At 43.0% G+C, this 19701-nt stretch overlaps 1 protein-coding gene across 1 annotated transcript in view; it reads right to left on the reverse strand.

The window, feature by feature from the left end:
- Positions 1 to 19701, reverse strand: part of Clstn2 (calsyntenin 2) — a 592274-nt gene that overhangs the window by 131264 nt on the left and 441309 nt on the right. Inside the window, exons 3-4 of the mRNA XM_048452571.3 lie at positions 9087 to 9282; positions 8055 to 8263 (exon numbers count right to left, since the gene is read on the reverse strand). Of these exons, the coding sequence (XP_048308528.3) occupies positions 8055 to 8263; positions 9087 to 9282 (405 nt within the window). The remainder of the gene's footprint in view (positions 1 to 8054; positions 8264 to 9086; positions 9283 to 19701) is intronic.

The raw sequence follows: 19701 nt of genomic DNA on the forward strand, positions 1-19701 counted from the left end.
CGCAAAGGCACACTCCCAGTGATCCACTTCCTTCAGGCAGACTCTACCTCTCAGTTCCCACACCCTCCCGACACCACCATCAGAAGATTCATCTTCTGATGAGGTCAGAGTCCTCCTGATCCAACCATCTGTCCGTGACTGGGTTCACTAGTAGGAGATCAAGTCTTTGGGTGCCGCATGTCTATACTACAAGTGTACAGTGTGTCAGTTTGATATAACAGCACACCTTGAAAGGACTCCCATAGACAAGATCTTAATATTTAATATATGCACACCTCACATAGGTGTGTTTGAGGATACTTGATATCTACACTCAGCAAAATTCAAATTATAATGCATATAATCCATAGCAGCTATGGTAGCCATACTCTCATTAAGTCCCCAATACCGATTTCCCTTAGAGCCAAATGCTTGCACACTCTGACTGAAGTCTTCCATTGTTCCCACTCCTAAGTCCCTAGTAAACACCACTCCACTCTCTAATACTGTGAGTTCAACTTTTTCTCTAGCTCCACATGTATACAAGATTATAAAATATTAGTTGTTTTCTCTTGCTGATTTCACCAAACATGACCCCCTTCATGTCATCCAACTTGTTGCAAGATAAACCACTTTCTTTTTTTTTAAGATTGAATAATTTCACAATGTGCATGTCTGCATGTATTACTGCCTGCGCGCACGTGTGTGTGTGTGTGTGTGTGTGTGTGTGTGTGTGTGTGTGTATGCATGTGCGTGCATCTCTTTCATTTTCTTTTCCATTTATCTGTCTACAAATACCTTAGGGTTTCACATCTTGGCCACTGTAAATTATGTCGCAATAAATTATCCCCTCAAGAAAGCAACTTTATTTCCCAGGACCTGGAGTGTTAGATTATACAGTAATTCTATTTTGAATTTTTATTTTCTGTAATGGATGCCCGTACAAATTTGTTTCCCAACCAACAGTATATAAGGTCCTTCTTTTCCTCAACCACCTTAAATAACATTCGTGATCTGAATCTCTTGGTTTTTGGATAAAGGTAATCATAATTGTTGAAGGGTGACATCTTATTGAGGCTTTAATTTGTGTTTCACTTACGGTTGATGACACTAAATATCTTTTCTCATACCTTCTGGGTATTTAGATGTTTTCTTTGTGAGGAAGTCTATGCAGGTGCTTGGCACCTTCTTTCCTAATGAGTTTTATGCATCTTGTATATGTTTTGCATAACTCATTATTGTACATACGGCTTATGAATATTCTCTTTATCCTGTAGGCTGCTGTTTTGCTTTGTCGATTACTTTATTTACTATAAAAATATTTTTAGTTAACTGTTTTTCTTATTCTGTTGCCTATCCTCTTGGCTTGCTGAGAAGTTTTTTTTTTATCATAGAAAAATATTGAATTTTGTCAAATATATTTTCTGTTTCTATTCAGGTGGTTATATGTATTTTGTCCTCTTTTTGGTAAATATGACATATTAATTATATCATTTCATTTGTATGTGATGAAACTTACTTATATCCCAAAGAATAAGTTCTATTTGATCATGTTGTATGATCCTTTTAATATGTTATTGAATTTAGTGTGTGTTATAGTTTGATTGGGAACTATGCCTCGTGGATTCATTTAATCACTTAGTTCCTAACTGATGGATATGATTTGGAAATGTTGCAGAATCTTTAGGAGGTAGGGCTCACTGGAAGAATAGGGTCATTGGGAGTGAACCTTAAGGCTTTATAACCCAACTCCATTCCCTGTTAACCCTCCACTTCATAAGTGACTGAAGCTCTTAAACTGTAAGTCATCCCCAACTAAATGTTTCCCTTTATAAAAGTTGCTGTGGGCATGATGTCTCTTCACAGCAATAGAACACCGACTAAGACAAACCCCTGGAAGTATGAGCCAAAATAAATTCTTTCTCCCTTAAGTTGCTTCAGTAGAGGTGTCTTGCCACAGTAATGAGAAAGTATCTAAGACAGTTTGGTATTGGGAAGTGGAACTTGCTGGGATAAACTTGACCATGTGGTTCTTAGGCTTTTGGTTTGAGGGAGGAATTTGAAACATTTTGGAATTCTGGGTTTTAAAATACCTTGACTATTATAAAATGAGCTTAATAGGACACTCTGGTGTGTGTGTGTGGGGGGTGGTGTAGGAGGTCCTTCTGTTTGTGTGTTGCTTTTATTGGTTAATGAATAAAGAAACTGCCTTGGCCTAGTTGATAGGGCAGAACTTAGGTAGGCGGAGAAGATAGAATTGTATTCTGGGAGGAAGAAAGCAGAATAGAGAGAGACACCATGGAGCTGCCAGAATCAGACATGCTGAATTTTTCCCGGTAAGCCACTGCCACATGGTGATGTACAGATTAATAGAAATGTGAGAGTTAGCCCATAAGAGGCTAGAGTAAATGGGCCAAGCAGTGTTTTAATTAATACAATTTCTGTGTGATTATTTGGGGTGTAAACTAGCCAGGCTGGTAAGACGAACAAGCAGGCCCTCACCCTGTGATGGAGGGGGGAGCTAAAATACAATGCTGGAAGAAACATAGATAGTGGATGTCTGGTCATGAGATTTCAGAAAGGGGAACAAGGGCTCTATTGGGAGCTGAACTAGGATCAATTTATATATTTGGTTGCAAAATCTGGCTTTTTTCTGCTGTCTCATGAGAAGTGATGTGAAGCTGAACCTACAGACGACCTGTTTGGCAGAGGAAAGATACTCAAGTAAGCTTTGTGGTCCAGACTAGGAGAGTACCACAAGATAGCTGTAAAGAGCTGCCAGGGAAATCAACACCATTACAGAGCAGTTGCCAGATGTCTTCTCCACCAAGATGGGTTGTGCTTGAACTGTGAGTCAGAATTAATCCTTTCTCCTGTAGGTCGCTCTCATCAGAACATCTGATTATAGCAGGAAAAACCATCCAGGCCTCACTCTACTATGCTGTTGAGGATTATTTTTGTTTCTGTGCTCCTTGAGGATACTGATGCCTACTTTTCCGTTATTGTACTATCCTTATCTGACCTTGTAGAGAGGCAATATCAGTCTTTAAAATAGGTTGGGAGATACTTTCTCCTCTTTAACTTTGTAAGGAGAGTTTGAGAATGATTGGCTCTAGTTGTTAGATGGCTGTGAAACTCCAAAGTTCTAGACTTATTGTGGGTAAAAGACCACATTTTTAAATTACTTATAATCTTGTCACACATTTTACTTACCCAGCCTTGGTAGACTATATGCTCCTAAGAATGAATCTATTTCTTCTAGGTTATTCAGTTGGTTGGTGTGTAATCATTTTTAGCAATATTTTACTTTCTTTGTATTTCTGCGGTATTTATTTTCTCATTTACTTTTTCATCTCTCTGGTATAGCTAAATGTTTGTCAGTTTTATCTTTGCAAAATATCCTTTACTGACTTATTCTCTACTGTTTGTCTAGTTTTTTTTCCATTTATTTCTGTTCTGATCATGGTTAGTCGACCCTTCTGCTAATTTTGGACTTTCTTTGTTTTATATTTCCATGAGATATAATATCAAGTTATTTAAATTTTTGGTCTTTTTCAAACTTGATTCTTATCACCATAAATCACCTTCCTAGAACTGCTTTTCAGCAGCTTAAGTTTGGGTATGTTACACTTCCACTCTCATCTAGCTCCAGATGCTCTTTGACTTCCCTTTTGGTAACTTCCTCCATCCACTGGTTCGTCCCGTGAATGTTACATGATTTCCACCTATTTGTGAATTTTCATCTTTTGCTTTCCTCCTCTTATTATTCTTTAGTTTCATACAGTTGTGGTTAGAAAATATGATTGGTATGATTTTATTTTTAAATTGGACTCCAAAGTTATCGATCCTGAATATATCTCTTCTGTGCTTTGTTTACTGCTGCTTTTAAGAAATTGTGTATTTTGGGCTTTAAAGTATAATTTAAGTGCAATGCTCTCCTATTGATTTTCTGTCCAGACGATATGTCCATTTCTAAAAGTGGGTACTAAAGACTCCCACTACTATTGTATTATTGTCTACTTTTTCTTTTAGCTCTGTGAGCATTTGCTTCATATATTTAGATGCTTTGATGCTGTATGCATGTGTTTTTTACAATTGTTTTAGTCTATTGATAAATTGACTTTATAATTAGATATTGCCCCCCTTGTTTCTTGATACAGTCTTTCACTCAAAGACTATGTTTTAATCATTTAAGCACTCTGTGAATTTTGATTGATAATTTAGTCCATTTATATTTAAAGTAATTATTGGTATATCAGGGCTTAATGTTGCTATTTTAAATGACTTTCCAGTTGTTTTCTGGCTCTAGATCTTGATTCTGTTCATCTCCTCCTTTGTTTTCTTTGTGACTTGATACTTTTCTATAGTAATATACTTATATTGCTTTCCCTTTTGTGGCACTGACAAAGATTTGCTTTATGGTTACAGTGAGGCTTGCATGAAATGTCTTATAGTTATACTGATCTTTTTAAAACTGACAGTAACTTAACACCAGTAAAAGTTCTGTGCCACCTCTCTCAAGTGTTTGTTTTGGATGTCACAGTTTATCTACTTTTGTGTTTATTGGTTTATTATTTTAGCTGCACTCATTCTTAATATTTTTATCTTTAAAATATACTTGCAAACAATTTACCTACTATCAGAATATTGTAAATTTGATATGTACTTACTGGTACCAAAAACTTTCATGTTTTGATATTATTAAATGGTCTAGTCTTGCTTCATCTCAAGGAGTGACTTATCATTTCTTGTAAGATGAATCTAGCAGTAATGAGCTGTCTTTATTCTTGCTCATCTTGGAATGTCATCTTTCATGTTTTTGGAGGATGGGTTTGCCTGATAAAGCATTCTTTGTTGGCAGGGCTTTTGTTATTGTTGGTTTTTTTTTTATCACTTTCAATATATCACTTTATTTTCTCCTAGACTGCAAGGTTTTTTTAAAGACTTTAAATTATTTTGTTTTCTTTTATCTCAGTGTATGTTTTGCCTGCATGTATCACATGCATGCTTGTTGCCTATAGAGGCCAGAAGAGGGCATCAGCTCCCCGGGAACTGAAATTACATGTGGGTGATAGGGATGACTCTTGCAGTGTTCAGTCCCCCCTGTGCTGGCCATTGCCAGGCTTGGGGACGGAATAATGTCGGTAAAATGACACTGATGTTATTACCCAATTTTTGAGAAGTTATTCTCAATATTTCTTTTATTGTCTTGTAATTTCTTAATTCAGTCCCAAGTTGTCCTAAACTAGCTTCGTTCATTTGTGCATGCCTGTGAACTTGTTCTCTGTTTGGGACGGGGGAAGAAACCTGGGTCTCCCTTCCTTGCCTCCTTGCTGATCTTACCCCACCCTGCATTTATGAACCTAAACTCCTACGCCATCTGTTCCTTTCTATTATCATTGAGGAAGAGGTTTGTAGTGGGAAGCCCCAAGTGCCAACAGTATGACAATGTATTAGGAAAGTCTTCCTGCCTTAGGGCTCAATTTCTCCACTTGTCTAATGAAACGAGGGATCCAGGTTCTTCTTATCCCAGAGAGGCTGGACTAGAGCTTGCAGATGGAGCCTGTATGCCACTGGATATAGATCTAGAACTTTCCAAGATGGTGGCAAAAACTTAATAGTTGTATGATCACCATCTCAGTCCAGATTTCATGGGGGGAGGGTGACTAAACTGCAGTCACAGGAACAAATATCTATTGATCGTGGACAGCAGCAGGACTCAGCACTGCTTACGTGGTGAGGACTCTCAGCACCCCACCCACGGCTGCAGAACTCCACAATGAGTTTGAAACTGATACTGCCAAGGAGGTCAAAGGGTTACAGGTGAAAGAGGTTGGGTGCATAGGTACAGGAGATCATTCAGACTCCACCTGGTGTCTTTCACCCTTCCGGCCGCTGTATCTCAGTGCCCTCCACCCCACGCATAGGCAAAGAGCCCGACAAGTTGAAGAACCAGGAACATCTACTTTAACTGTGGGATAAAGAATCTGGAGAATCTTGTGGCCAAGGAAGGCACCTGAGATTCAGCAGCACTTTCCCTGACATGCTCATATGCAAAGAACTTCAAGAAGCTGAGACGGTCGCCACCAACGTGATGGTGAAGAGTCCACTGAAGAAGCTCGTGAGAATGGAATCTGCCTAGGTCCTGTCTTCATTACTTGAGAGCTGCTTTTGTAAACTTCTCAGTTGGGAGCCCACGCTTCCTAGGAGTGCCAACTCTTCTCACCGTCTTACATTGTAAACCAAAATTGGAGGCCGAGACCTGGCAAAGACCCATTACTCACTTTTAATGAGACAGCCAGGGAAATAAATTGGCATATGTTAGCAAAATGGCTCATCAAGGTGAGTAATTATCTTCATGACTGGGGCAGTTCACCCTCAGATGAAAGAATGGCATCTCATCCTTCCTTGGGAGCTCTTGAGAGCCAGGACCAGGAGGCCAAGCAGAGCTTGACCACTAATCACAGATGTCACCACTCGGCTGTCTTGCTATTTACCATGTTTGTCATGCCCTACATTTCAAAGCTTTTGTGGAACAGACTGCACACATGATGCCGGGGGAGCCTAAAGAAGAGGAGAAAACCACATTGCTTCTGTATTGTACAGTGTGTGTGTATGTGTGTGTGTGTGTGTGTGTGTGTGTGTGTGTTTGCTCATGCGTGCACGTGTGTGTGTCTGTGTGTGTGTTATGGGTATAGGCCAGCCTTTTACAAGGCTTAGCTTGCTGGAGGGAGTGGTTCTGGAAGTTACTACAAACAGAACTTATCTTCACTCTAGTATTCCTATCTTCTTTTTCCTATGCACCATTTTCCTGCCTTGCACAATGTGCATTTAATGATGTTCAGATGTGGAACTCCTAGTCCCATGTCTTTTAGCCTTCTGTCACTACAGTAGGTCATCTGGTAAGTTACTTGAAAGTGGGGATGAGGGTGTTCCCTTGCTCTATGGACTCTGGTATTGTTCTTGGGATGCAGATTATACTACAGGCTGCTTTCAGGTCTCAATACCGTGAAGCATTCCAGAAGACACAGGAGCACATGGCTAATTTGTTTCCCCCTGTAGATGTTAACGAGTGAGATTCTCAAGTCTAATTTACAGTTTCAGGTCCCAGCATGCTTTATCCATAATTCCACTCTTCATGCCCCCTTGATTCTCTTTAGCTTTCCCTCCCTCGTTGCTTGATGAGCTCCATGAGGGCAGACCTGTCTATATTGGATTCTGTTCTAGCTCCATCCTGAGTCCATCATGTAACCTATCACTTGGTTACAGAATAATGCGGGTCTTGTAACTTTTGCATCCTTCTGTGCTACTTAAATGATATCTGAAAGAAGGTGGGGATAATATGTAGATACCCATGCAATTCACACTACATCTGAGTGATGCACTTGAGAAATAGTACCATTTCATTACAATCAAGTTATAGTCCAAGTGGATTGAGTTGATTGGACCTCTGGCTGTGTGTACGCTATAATAAGATTCAGATTAATGGTGATGGGAAATATCCAAATGGTTTTATGGAACCATTTTCAGTTCAATTCAAACTGGGAGGAAGGCTCTGCTATGGTTGAAATTCTCAAAGGGGAGAATTTTAAAGACTCCTTAGCAAAGTTATGGCTGAATGGTGGTTTAAAATTCCCAAATCTGTTCGTATCGCTTTGCCTGGATGCAGAAAGCAGGTTGTTGCTGTGGTGAGTGGGGGAGTTGGGGCTCATGTTATAACTGATAATGTTGAAAGGGGCTCAGATGTGGCCAAGGTGATGATGAGGCTCACACCTGGGTAATAATTAAATAACTCTTCCAGAAACTATTTTTGTTTTGTATACAAATGTATATGATTATGAGTTCTCCAGACATATTCACTAAGGTCCTGGGATTTCCTGGAAGTAGTTTAGACTTAGCAAGGTTCTAATCATAATTGAGCCATCATCAAGAACATAATTGGGTCATGATGCCTAGATAAAAAGGTTTCAAGGGAGGTACCACTGTCAAGAATCTGTGGGGCCTCTCTTGGCCTCGAGAGCGGAGGCAGTGAATTTGTTTTCCTACTATACTGGAATCTTCCCCAGGACACTCACCATTTCTGTCAATGGCAAAAGGCACATCTGTTGTGACAATTTCATAGTTGCAAATCTGGCTGTACTGGGGGGAGCAGTCCTCATCAATGGCTTCCACCTGCAGGATGCTGTCATAGATCTTGCCCTCTGTGACGATGGCCTTATAAGCTGGCTCTTTGAAAGTGGGAGCAAACTCATTGACATCCTTCACCTGGATGTGGACCACAGCCCTAGAGCACAAATCAGAAAAAAGAAATGATGGTAAAGAAGGAATCACACCATGTTTTGTGGGACATTGATCCAACCCAAGGTCATGTGACTGCAGAGGCCTCAAGACTCTCAGTCAGGGCGGTGGGTGCATGGGCGCTGTTGTCTTTCCTCCCTCTGGGAACCAACCATCTACTTGCTCTTGCCTTGATGCTGAGCAGCTCTGCCCTAGAGAATCCTTCGCATGCGTTATCTTTCCCTATTGCCTACATATTCCCTCGCCATCTTCTCCCTTTTCCCCATTCCCTTCGTCTATTCATTCAGCCCTCCACTCAGTAAGGAGTCAAACAGCTCTTCCCTTCTGCTATGCTCTGAGCCAAACTCTACATGGAGAGAGCAGAGTTGACTCATGGTGATGCACATGTGACAAGAGAAATGTGGAGCTTTAGGCTGGCTGTGAGCCGAGAGCTGGGCTTAGAGATGTTTCCCAGAGGATCGGTGCTCTCACTTGGTCTTGGATGTGGCCTCGGAGTCTCCTCCAGAGAAGAAAAGCAGGTACAATATTCCCAGGACAGAAACCAGCTGTGCAGATGTTGTGGGGGCACTCAGCATCACCTCGGCCACATCTGGGTCTTTTTCTCATATGACCGGTTACAACACCAGCCCCCTCCTCCACCACCAATCACCGGCTCCTAGTCAAAGTGATGCTAATGGAATTGGGAGTTTTAGACCACCTTCTAGTCCTACCTTTGGTGTGACCCCTAGATGGATGTATTTAAAGAACAGTTTATAAGTAGAATAAATGGAGGTGGGTAGCCCAGGGGAGAATGGGGAAATGGAGCTCACTTGTGTGACTTCTTCCAGGCTGCCTCCCGGGGCCCCACCCCACAGTCATAGGCCTGGATGATGAACGTGTACTCCTTCTGTAGCTCGCAGTCGATGGGACTCTTGGCACGGAGCCGGCCTTCTCCAGATGTCTTATTGAGCACCACAGCCTCAAAGGGCAGCTCCTGCCCGTGGATCTTGAATGCACAGATTTCCCCTGCAGAAGAGAGTATAGTGAGGATGAGTGTCGGTAATCTCCAGGCTGAAGACTGGGCCAGATTCACGAACCCAAAACTTCTACCTATACTCCATATACTCAGAATCCTCTCAACTCGATGTCTAGAGAGCAGCCCTACATGTTCATTTCATTAAGGAAAAAAAAAATGGAAGTGTTACATGCATGAGGATGTCACCAGCAGGTGCCTGTGTCGTCTTTGTATGAGGAGTGATTTTCCCCAGTTTCTTAGCCTCCCTGGAAGATTTTCCCTTGCTCTGTGCCCAGTACAGGGTTAAGCAACTTGCTAACAGTTGAAAGACAAAGGAACGTTGATATAAAGAATCGAAGGCCAGAGATTTGCCCAGTCTATTCTCTTGTGACGACACCTTCAATGCTTGAAAGTATGTTCCGTGGGCTGGCAGCACTGGTGACGAGAAGATGCTTAGGAACAGGGTCCCAGGTCCTGCCAGACCTGTGCCAGAGCCTTCATTCATCTTAAGCATGAGCATTGCTTTTCTGGGTCCTTCACTCCGGTTTACACACAGCATATTGCTGCAGCTGAATCCCCCTCTTCCCTCCTCCAGCCTCCATTATGTCTCTCTACCCCCTCTCACAGTGGGGGTTGGCAATTTTCTCTTTTGAAACAGTGGGGGTGAGTCTCTGTGAGTCCAAGATTCCCCATGGAGCTTGAACAACTAACTTCTTAAAGAACAGACATGTTGTGAAATTAATGCATTTTGCCCCTTCAGCTGGGTTAATGTTTATTATAACTGTTTCTCGGCATTAAAATTATAAGATCACAAGAATCTCCTTTTCCCCCCCTCTGTTTGTGAATATTTATTTCATGAACTCTGACTATAAAGCAGGCCTTATAGTAAATGTTTTGAGATGTGCTGAAAATTTGAGACATGTTCTTTTATGGTATTGAGAGCACTTGTAGATGTCAGGGGACCGTGCCCAGCTCTCCAGAGGCCACTTACGGCACATAGGGGTATGCTAGCACTTGAGACGGGTATGGAAGCCCAACTGGAGGCTACTAAAGTATGGAACCAATATATCTGGGTCCAAACTTCAAGTGTGCTATGTACGAATGACAGGTTTAAGGCAAGTGACAGTGCTTCTCTGGGTTTCAGGTGTGTCATCAGTAAGGTGGTTCAGGGGATGACGTCATAGAGAAGGACATCTATTCTGCGATGCCTCACCCTTAATCTGATATTGCTTCAGGTATACGTCTGGACCAGGGAGAGGCATGTGAACTACCTGGGATGTGCCTAGGAGAATTTGCTCTCAGGGTGACTGAGGCACTGGCTTGTCTCGCTCTAGCCCAGACCCTGTCCAGCTGTTGATAGGGGTTGACATTTTGAGGCAAAGGAATAATGTAATTGATTTCACGCCTGCTTTGGGCAATGATCTTTGTGTCTAAACAATCTTATTTGACCTTCATAACAATCTGGCAAGGCAACTGTTCTATACAAGTTTATACAAATCATGATTGCCCTTCTGTTGTTGAGCCTGGGTCCTACTATTTAGTCCAGGATGATCTGGGACTCACAGTCCTCCTACCCTAGCCTCTAAATGTGAGATTAGAGGCCTTCATGACTCTAACTTATATGAATTACAAAAAGAAGTAGGAGGAGGGAGAAGAGAAGGAAGGAGAAAAGATGGAGGAGGGAGAAGAGAAGGAGGAGGGAGAAGAAGAGGGGGAGAAGAGGATGAGGGAGAGGAGGAGAGAGAAGAGGAAGATAATGAGGTTACTTGCTCAATGTCACTAAGGTAAACTTGGGCATTAAGCATAGGTATGGCTGACTTGTAAACCCACATATGTTCTACTATACCAGTCTATCTCCAAAGAATACTAAGATGTCTAAAGAGCCCCCAGGGATGCCTCTGGGAATGATTCGTATTCTAATCCAAATGTGGTTTAGCTGAGGCCTGCATTTTCCATAGAGGCAGCATGCCCTGATCTCTTTCTAACAATGTTTTCTAAGATGTTCAATCAATACCAATCTTACCCGTGGGCTTCTGCTTTTCTTATTATTTCTTTGATCTTCAATTTCATTATGAACATTCCACTTTCACTACCTCCCTTCCTGGTTATTTCTCAAATATAGATATACAGTAATGGGTAAAATGGGTTGTGGGGCAGGTTCTAACAGGAACATAAGCTTCTATTAACGGTTGATGTCCAAGGTTCACTGGGCACCTCAGCATGGCCCATTCCGACAACGGTAACTTTGCAGCCTTTAGGGCAGAAGAACAGGTTTTATCTGATCCTTGAGTTTAATTCCTGTTCTGAATTAGCTAGTGTACCATGTGACTCTATCCCAATATCAGGACCTCTGTGACAATGCTACCAATGTACTCAAACTGGTTGTGGAGCATTCTCTGGAGTGCCCAACCACCATCATGATTATAAGGCTAATCAGACCATTTCATTCTGAAGAGCCAACCTAGACCTAAAATAGATGAGGGTAATTTTCTGCTGGGAACATCTGATCACAACCAAAGTAGTTCACAAGACTCAGCAATCCTTAAGAAGCAAAAAGGGAGGGGGAGAGAAAGGACACAGAGGAGACCCAGGAGAAGTAAACTTTTGGGTCATGCATTTCCATCTTGCTTAGTTCAGTGTAATTCAGAGACACTAGCATTTTGGAGGACCAACTGTTATAATTTGGGTATGAAGTGGCCCCACCTTCCCAAGACTCATTTATTGCAGGCTTGATTCCCCATGCAGCAGTGGTCAGAGGTGTTGCAATCACCTGGTGGAGGGATTGACGATCCACTGATGAGTTCATCACTGATTGGTCTGTTAAAAGCCAGAATCTAACTGCATATGTAGGTCAGTGGGAGCCTTCCCTTTTTCCTCTTGTCCTTCCTGGCTGTCATAAGAACAGCTTTGCTCTACCAGGTGCCCCCATTGTGATTCTTGGTCTCACCTCAGACCTGAGGTAATAGGGCTAAGGGTCCACACAGCCTCACCTGGGGCCCAGAATAACAGGGCCAAAAGTCCATGCATTAAAGCCTCTGACACAATAAACCACAGCAAACCATTTCTTTTTCAGGTATTTTGTTAAAGTGACAGAAAGCTGGTGATCGTATCAAATAAGCCCTTGACACTGCACTACACTCGAAACACAAAGGACTTGGGTACCTTAAAATATCAGGTGTTCTCAAGGAGCCCTTGGGTTGGAGGAAGACCCAACTACAAATGGGACCACCTCAGGAACCTCTTAGCATTCACCAGTGCAGGCTGAAAGAGAATTTGATCCATTTTGGACATAACTTAGAACTCATATCGCACTAATTCTCAAGCCTCTTTACTGGATGTGCATGCTCCGGTTGCACAAACATCTTCTTGCTAGAGAGTCCAGCCATCCATGCAGTAAATATTTATCGGGAACTAAGGGCCAGGCCTCCATGAAACAGTGACGAACACAGCCCCAGCTATGGTCCACACACTACTACTTGCAGTCCAGGAAAATGCACAGTCAGACAGCGACATCCCTAGATGACGAACAGGAGTAAGTACCACATGTGCGCTGAAGAAGAGATACAGGGTTCACGTCTGGCGGGACATGCAGGGCATGCCCGCCTAAGCAAGTGAAGGCCGTGCAGAGAATGCAGGATGAGAAAGAGGAGACACAAGTCTACTAGAATGACATCTTGTTTTAGACAGAGGGACAATATGCCTTGGGGACCTTCACTCAATAGGAAGGGGCAGGGTGAGTCCAACACTCTGGGGTCCAGTATAGAAACTATCGTAGGACCAGCTTCCTGTGTGTGTGATGTGGGAGCACATAGGGCTCTGTGGTCAGAAAGGCAGTGGGCTCTAGTTAAATGATTGTGTTTGAAGCTGATGCTGATGAGGCTGGGGAGTCAGTTCCAGGGTTAAGAGGGTTTGTTCTGCTGTCATAAGGACCCGTGTCTGAATCCCTAGCATCCAGGTAAAAAGACAGGTGTATCTATTCATACCTGTTACACAGCACTGAGGAGTGGAGACAGATTCTGAGAGCTCTGGCCCTGTGAGATACTCTGTCTCAAGGTAATGGCAGAGAATGATTGAGAAACTTCATGTCCTGCCCTGGCCTCCATGTGCTCACACACGGCACAGGTGGTACATGGACCATGCACACAGACACCATGCACACAACTGACGCTACTTAGTAGCGAAAAAGGTTTTTCATTTTTCTATAGTTAGGGCTATATCAATTAGAAAAATTACCACAAATTGAACGAAAGAAAGAAAAAGTTAAGAGAAAGATCCATGGTAGAGTTTTGGCATAAAAATGCTTGTACTGACTCTCAGCATCAATACCTAATATACTGGGTCACCTCGGTCTAGAGTTTGTTACTAATAAAGATTTTCTGTAGGAGGATGAAGCACTTAAAAACAAATCAGACTAAATGGTCTCCGGATATAAACATCACTATCAAAATCTTGCTTTCCAGCACGCTTTGCATGTGTGTGTGTGTGTGTGTGTGTGTGTGTGTGTGTGTGTGTATGTGTAGTGGGGGAGCGGTGAGGCAGAAACAGTGTGTGACACACACAGGTTAACATCAGGTTGGAAGTCAGCTAAGATCACTGAGCCTCTGGGTGCCAGCCCCTTCCCATGGTCGCTGAAGGTAAATGAACTCAGCTTCATCACAAACACCCTCGCAAGCCTGACCAGAAGGAACAGTCTTAGTTCCGAGGTAGAATGTACTGGCTCCTACTCCTCAAGCCTCTGTCTGTGGTGCACAGTTGCCTTCTCTTCAGCAGGACGGCACTCCCTAGACTCAGCAGAAATTGGTATCGCTGTCTCTCTGGCTCTGTCAGAAGTTTCTGAGAAAAATGTCTTTAAATTGATTTTCTTCGTTTTTTTTTTAATTTGTCTTACGCATGTGACTCTTTTGCCTGCATGCATGTATGCGTGGTACCCAAAGAACTCAGAAGAGAGCATTTGATCCCTGAAACAGAAATTACAGATGATTGTGAGCTGTCATGTGAGCACGGGGGATTGAATTTGGTCCTCTGCAAAAACGCGTGTGCTAAACTGCTGAGCCATCTCTCCAGTCCTCTAAACTGCTTTTCAAAGAATATTTCTGAAAGCACAACTCTTACACTTGAATAATGGTTTGTGTGGATTCCAGCTTCCAGATGAGGAAACTGAGTCTGGGAGAGGTCAAAGGACTCCTCCGAGTTCACTTTGACAATGAGGAATGAAATGCACATGTTTGTATTTAGTCTCAGCACCCATCAGTCCATGCATGGCACTCGGTACCCTGGGATGCTCCAGCACAGAGATTCCAAGGCTCTTTGCAGGGTGCCACAAGGGCATGGTGACATCCTCTTATCACTAAGATGCTACCTGGCTTTTCACTAGTCTGAGTTTTGTGCTGCTGATGTAAAAGCAATGGCAAAATAAAGATGTTGGAGGCTGAGTAGTGCCTGACTGCCTTTTCACCATAGCATCCTCACAGTTAAAAAATGAAGTTAATATCAGCAGAGAATGACTTTAGTTCCTCAGAAAACGGTATCCATTTTATTAAATTTGCTCGTCTAAACCCTTGGGTTCATACTTTCTTCTTGGTCCTGTTGTACTGCCTAGGCTAAGCTAATGTGTGATTCTCCTGCCTTGACCTTCTGAGTGCTGGCATTGCACACTTTGTGTCCTTTGGTGTTCCATGTGACGAAATTGGAAGTGCAGTTGAATCCCTCGCACAGCAATGGTGTCTGAAAAGGGGTGAGGAAGAAAGGTTGCGAGTTCGGCAGCAACTTTCCAGAGGTCTTTTTTTCACTTGATGGGATGGTAGACGGACACACAGGGTTCATGGAATGGAAGTGTTTGTTGGCGGTGTTAAAATTTGAGCTTTTGGTTTTTGAAAACTTGTGTAGTTAGCTTAACAATCTTGGGCAATGCTAACCGATATGACCCTTTGATACCTCATTATGAAAGGTTTCCAATTCTGAAAGATCTCATTTAACAGGATATATGATATCTATAAATTACCAATGCGGAATATCACATGGTTATCCATGGTAAAAAAATCAAAATACAAGATAGATCAATGACTTTTTGTTGTTTGTTTTGTTTTATTTGTTTGTTTTTCAAGACAGGACTTCTCTGTCTAACATCCCTGGCTGTCCTAGAACTTGCTCTTTAGACAAGGCTGGCCTCTAACTTAGAGATCCACCTGCCTCTGCCTTCCAAGTTCTGGTATTAAAGGCATGCACCCCCGTCGCCTGGTTCAGATCTATGGCTTTTAATGTAACAGTGTGCACTGTGCTGAGTGACTGGGTTTCTCTAATTTCTTATTAGAAACCCAACCTCAGAATAAACACCTTAAATTAAAAGGGGATGTCTTTGGGAGTCAATTCTTCAGGTTGTGTCTTCAAGTCTTGTGTAAGATTCTGGAGGGAATGTCTGCAAGCGAATCACTGGCTTTGCCCTTAGTACCAGGACTTGCTTTTACAGATAAACTCCAGGGCGACTTCCTGCCTCTTCTGCTGTGGACACTCACAGCGAGAAGGCACCACTTAAGAAGAAACAGTCCCTCGGAAGGCAGCAAGTCTTCCAGCGTTTTGATCTTATTAGACTTCCCAACCTCCATAGCTGTGATAAATAAATTTCTGTTTTTAAAATTCCAGACTGTGGTATTTTGTTGTAGCATGCTGTATGGACAATGACACCTTGTCTAATAAGTACATCGATTTAATTTCACTTTCTATATTTGTCTCTTAAGAAACTACAAAGGATTTAAGATGTATGTAAACAAGAATATCTGCTGTTATCAAAAAAAGATTACTAAAGTACTTCCCCCTTTTTTGCTGCATAATTCACTTTTCTAATTGTCATATTTTCTTCACCTATTCCAGCTGAAAGAACCTAACAATGTACACGAAAGGCAGCACCAGACTGAGGGCTCTAGAAATTTCTATTGCACTAGACATCAGATTGCAAAAACGTTGGCAAGGCCTTTTAGTATAAATTTGCTTTGGAAAACATATTTGTCAAATATTGTTATTTATGGCAACATGCAATGAGTTTATTATTGCTGTTTTACATGAATGACTGCACATTTGAAAGTGTCTCAGGTTTAGTTTCTAATTAAATAAATATTGAAAAGTGCTTGAGGGCACTTACTAGTGTTTGAGAACATAAAGAGGTCACAAGAACAAAATTCTTGGGAACTGCTGTTCTTACCGTTTCCCAGATGTAGCTGTCACGTAGTTCATGGGGTCATAGCCCGCTCCTGGTGTGCAACTATGACCCCAAGCCCTGCAGAGAACTCATGGACTTAGTTTGTTTGCCTCTCACATGTGGGTCACTGCAAAAGTGTCCAGGCAGAATTTTATATCACTACAGTAAAGTGCTGGGGTAAAGAAACATCATTCTGCTTCCTGTAAATCAAGGGCCAGCCAGGCTGGGTTGAAGCCTTAGCGCTGTGGCTGATTGCTTTTGTGGTCCTGCACGCGTCACTTCCTCTCCGCTTGCTTCCTCATCTCTGACACGAGGTCCCAATTAGTGGTAGTGATCTCACAGGGTTGTTGGAGGGTTAAGTGACTTGATATATGCGGAACATTTCATGTCTGACCCGGAGGAAGTGTTAACGCTTTCTGTGACCTCTGTCATTAGACAACATGTACAGCCTTCTGGCGAAGTCCCTCTTTCTGCTTGAAAACCAAAGAGAGTGAATGGGCAGCTCATTTAGCCATCAGAAATAATTCCAGTGTATGTCGTACATGTCATCAAAACAACCAGGCAAGGGAAAGCATCCTGCATCAACTGGCCATAACTCACACATCCCCCTCCCCTGCCCAAATGTCACCAGCCAGTGACAGTACCTTGGAATTTACATGGCATCAGTACTGGCCATAGGGGAAGGGCTTGGAGTGGAGTTGGAAAGGATTTGTTTGGCTATTTTTGCTTATCAGAGTGACTGGGGTTTGCTATCAGTCTTTTTGGATACAGTTAGGGGAACTGAATATGTTATCCTGAGCAGACCCAACCATTCCTGCATCTCCAAGAACCATTCCATCCTAGTGGTTGCACCATCCCTTGAGAAACCGCACCACAAACATGATGGGAGTCAAAGAGTGAACATTTGTCCAGGGCGAGACTTGCAGTAGAGAGAAAGATGGGTCTTGGGACCCACCTCCTCTGGACTGGGGAGGTGGCCCTAGAGTTGGACAACCGGCTGTCAGCTACGTGCTCTGTCCTTCCTAGCACCCACTTGGCACTCAGTTGGCACTGACTGCACAGTCCGAGGGTTGAGCACCGGCTTTCGAGTATACATTCACAGTCACTATGAGTAAAATACAACGGGAAAGGACAGATGCTAATTACATCCTGGGGTAATCATGCTCAGAATATCAAATTAGAGCTGAATTTAGGAATAAGCTTATACTCAAACAAATTGACTTGAAGGCCTCCTACTTCAGATTAAAAATTTATGATCACCCAGGAGTAGAAAGTGAAAGGGGAAGCTGTATGGGGCTGTCACTGTGGGTGCCTCCTCCCAGGTTGGGGAAAGGGGAGCAAGTTGTTTAGACACACCAGGCACTGGGTCCTTTCTCTGCTCTCCCTTGCTATATGACCTTGAGTGCTTCCTAGGTTACTCCTTCTTAAAGATGGGAGTACCAATCATGCCTAATCTTAAAAGTCCCACGAGGCTGAGGCTACAATGCCACACTCAGTGTGCAACTGGGGAAGTCTGAAGGTCACTCAGCTTTTTAGTCCAATTACAGAAAATTCTGCCTTCTGGCCTGCAGGCACTTAGATTAGATGCATATTGTCACCTTGCTTGAATTCCCAGTAGAAGCCAAAACAGAGCAGGTGGTTGGCTGCCACAGATTAGAGCTCCCTTTCTGCTTAGAACTAAGCAAAGCAAAAATATATTCTTTGATTTTAAAAGACATTTTCCTAAAGTTTTGTGCTGGGATCGAAGCCACACTCTCTGTCTTCTCTCTCTGTTTTTTGGGGGGAGCATCACAGAGCACAGCTACACATCTCAGAGAAACTGAAGACAGGGCCTTTTCCCTCCTTAGCAGCGTCTATTGAATAAATAAAGGACGCAGCAGCTTCTATGTATTCTGGAGACATGGAAAGGTCCCACAGCTCAGACAGCCGTTATTAGGTCAAGCCAAACCTGAGCAGAGGTTGAGTGATCATTTGGTCTGCCTCGTGCCCAGAGATGCAGCAGTTGAAGGGCTTCCAGTGCATAATCGTACGAGAATTCATTCCCAGGTAAAAAGAACACAGTCTTACAGGAATGAGTAGTAATGATTCCTAGAGATCATGGCTGCTCACAGCTATTGGGTGTTCACTGTGGGGCAGGGCCTTAGGAACGTGGTAAGAACAACCTCCATTTCTGTGCGTTGACCTGCCTGGCTGGAGATGAGAGACTTGGAAGAAAAAGAAGTCAGTCCATCTCTGTAGACAGAGGAGGCAGATAGGCAGGTAAAGTTTCCCTGCCGTGCCTACAACCAAGGCATCAGCACTTTGTGTGCGTGTGTATGCGTGTGCACGTGCATGTGTACTCTAGGATCACAGGTGAGAAGGAGTTCATCTCATCTCAAATACGTCCAGACGTAGTTGCCTTGTATCACGGAACTACCTCAGAGGATGCTGCTTTGTGGACACAGAATCCTGCCCTATGGTCCCAGGCATGTCTCTGTAACATGCTTCAGGGCATTGCGGGTATGCCTTGAGGCAGGTAAGCCTAGTCTCAAACTCTGACTTGTCATTTTTAGACCCCCAGAAGCAGTCCTCCTCACCTTCATTTCCCACCTGTGTAAGGGAAATAAAACTGCCTTCCGCCTATCAAACACCACATTATAATTAAAACTCTTGCTGTCTTTTAAGCTAAGAACTAGCGAGTAATGGCAGGACCGGGGCTTTATGCTTTGTGGGAATCTAATTTAATCCCCAAGGCAGTTGTCACTTTCTGGCTTCAGGAAGGCAGCAGAAGGCGACAACAAACAGAGACAGGCACTTCTCCAGCTTCACCGTGTGCTCTTAGCGGCATCGTGCATGCTCTGCTTCTGGCTGCCTCTCTGGGATCCGGAGAGCGTACCAGTCCAGCCAGGTGTCGCGGAGCACAGATCACAGACGGAACCATGAAATCACACCAAATGGGATGGTGACTGGGTTTGCACTGGTTGCTTTCCTGATATCTACCAGAAGATTTTAAAACCCAGTAAGTATCTCAAAAAAGAAGCATAGTCTTAGGGCCCAATCACAAACTTGGGAAAATTATTTTTCCACTCTCAAGCCAGAATGAATCCTTTTGAGTAAGGTGGGGAGTCTTGCTGTAAGAAATTGATTCCATTTGTATGCAGCACATGATCAATAGCTAAGCTAGACTTAAGCCAAGACTGTGGTTAGAGTCTGTCTATTTCAGCTCTCACTTGCCACTTAGGAAAATGAGTAACAGATG

Source organism: Myodes glareolus, chromosome 4 (genome assembly GCF_982192425.1).
Source record: "Myodes glareolus chromosome 4, mMyoGla1.1, whole genome shotgun sequence".
NCBI classification, from domain to species: domain Eukaryota; kingdom Metazoa; phylum Chordata; class Mammalia; order Rodentia; family Cricetidae; genus Myodes; species Myodes glareolus.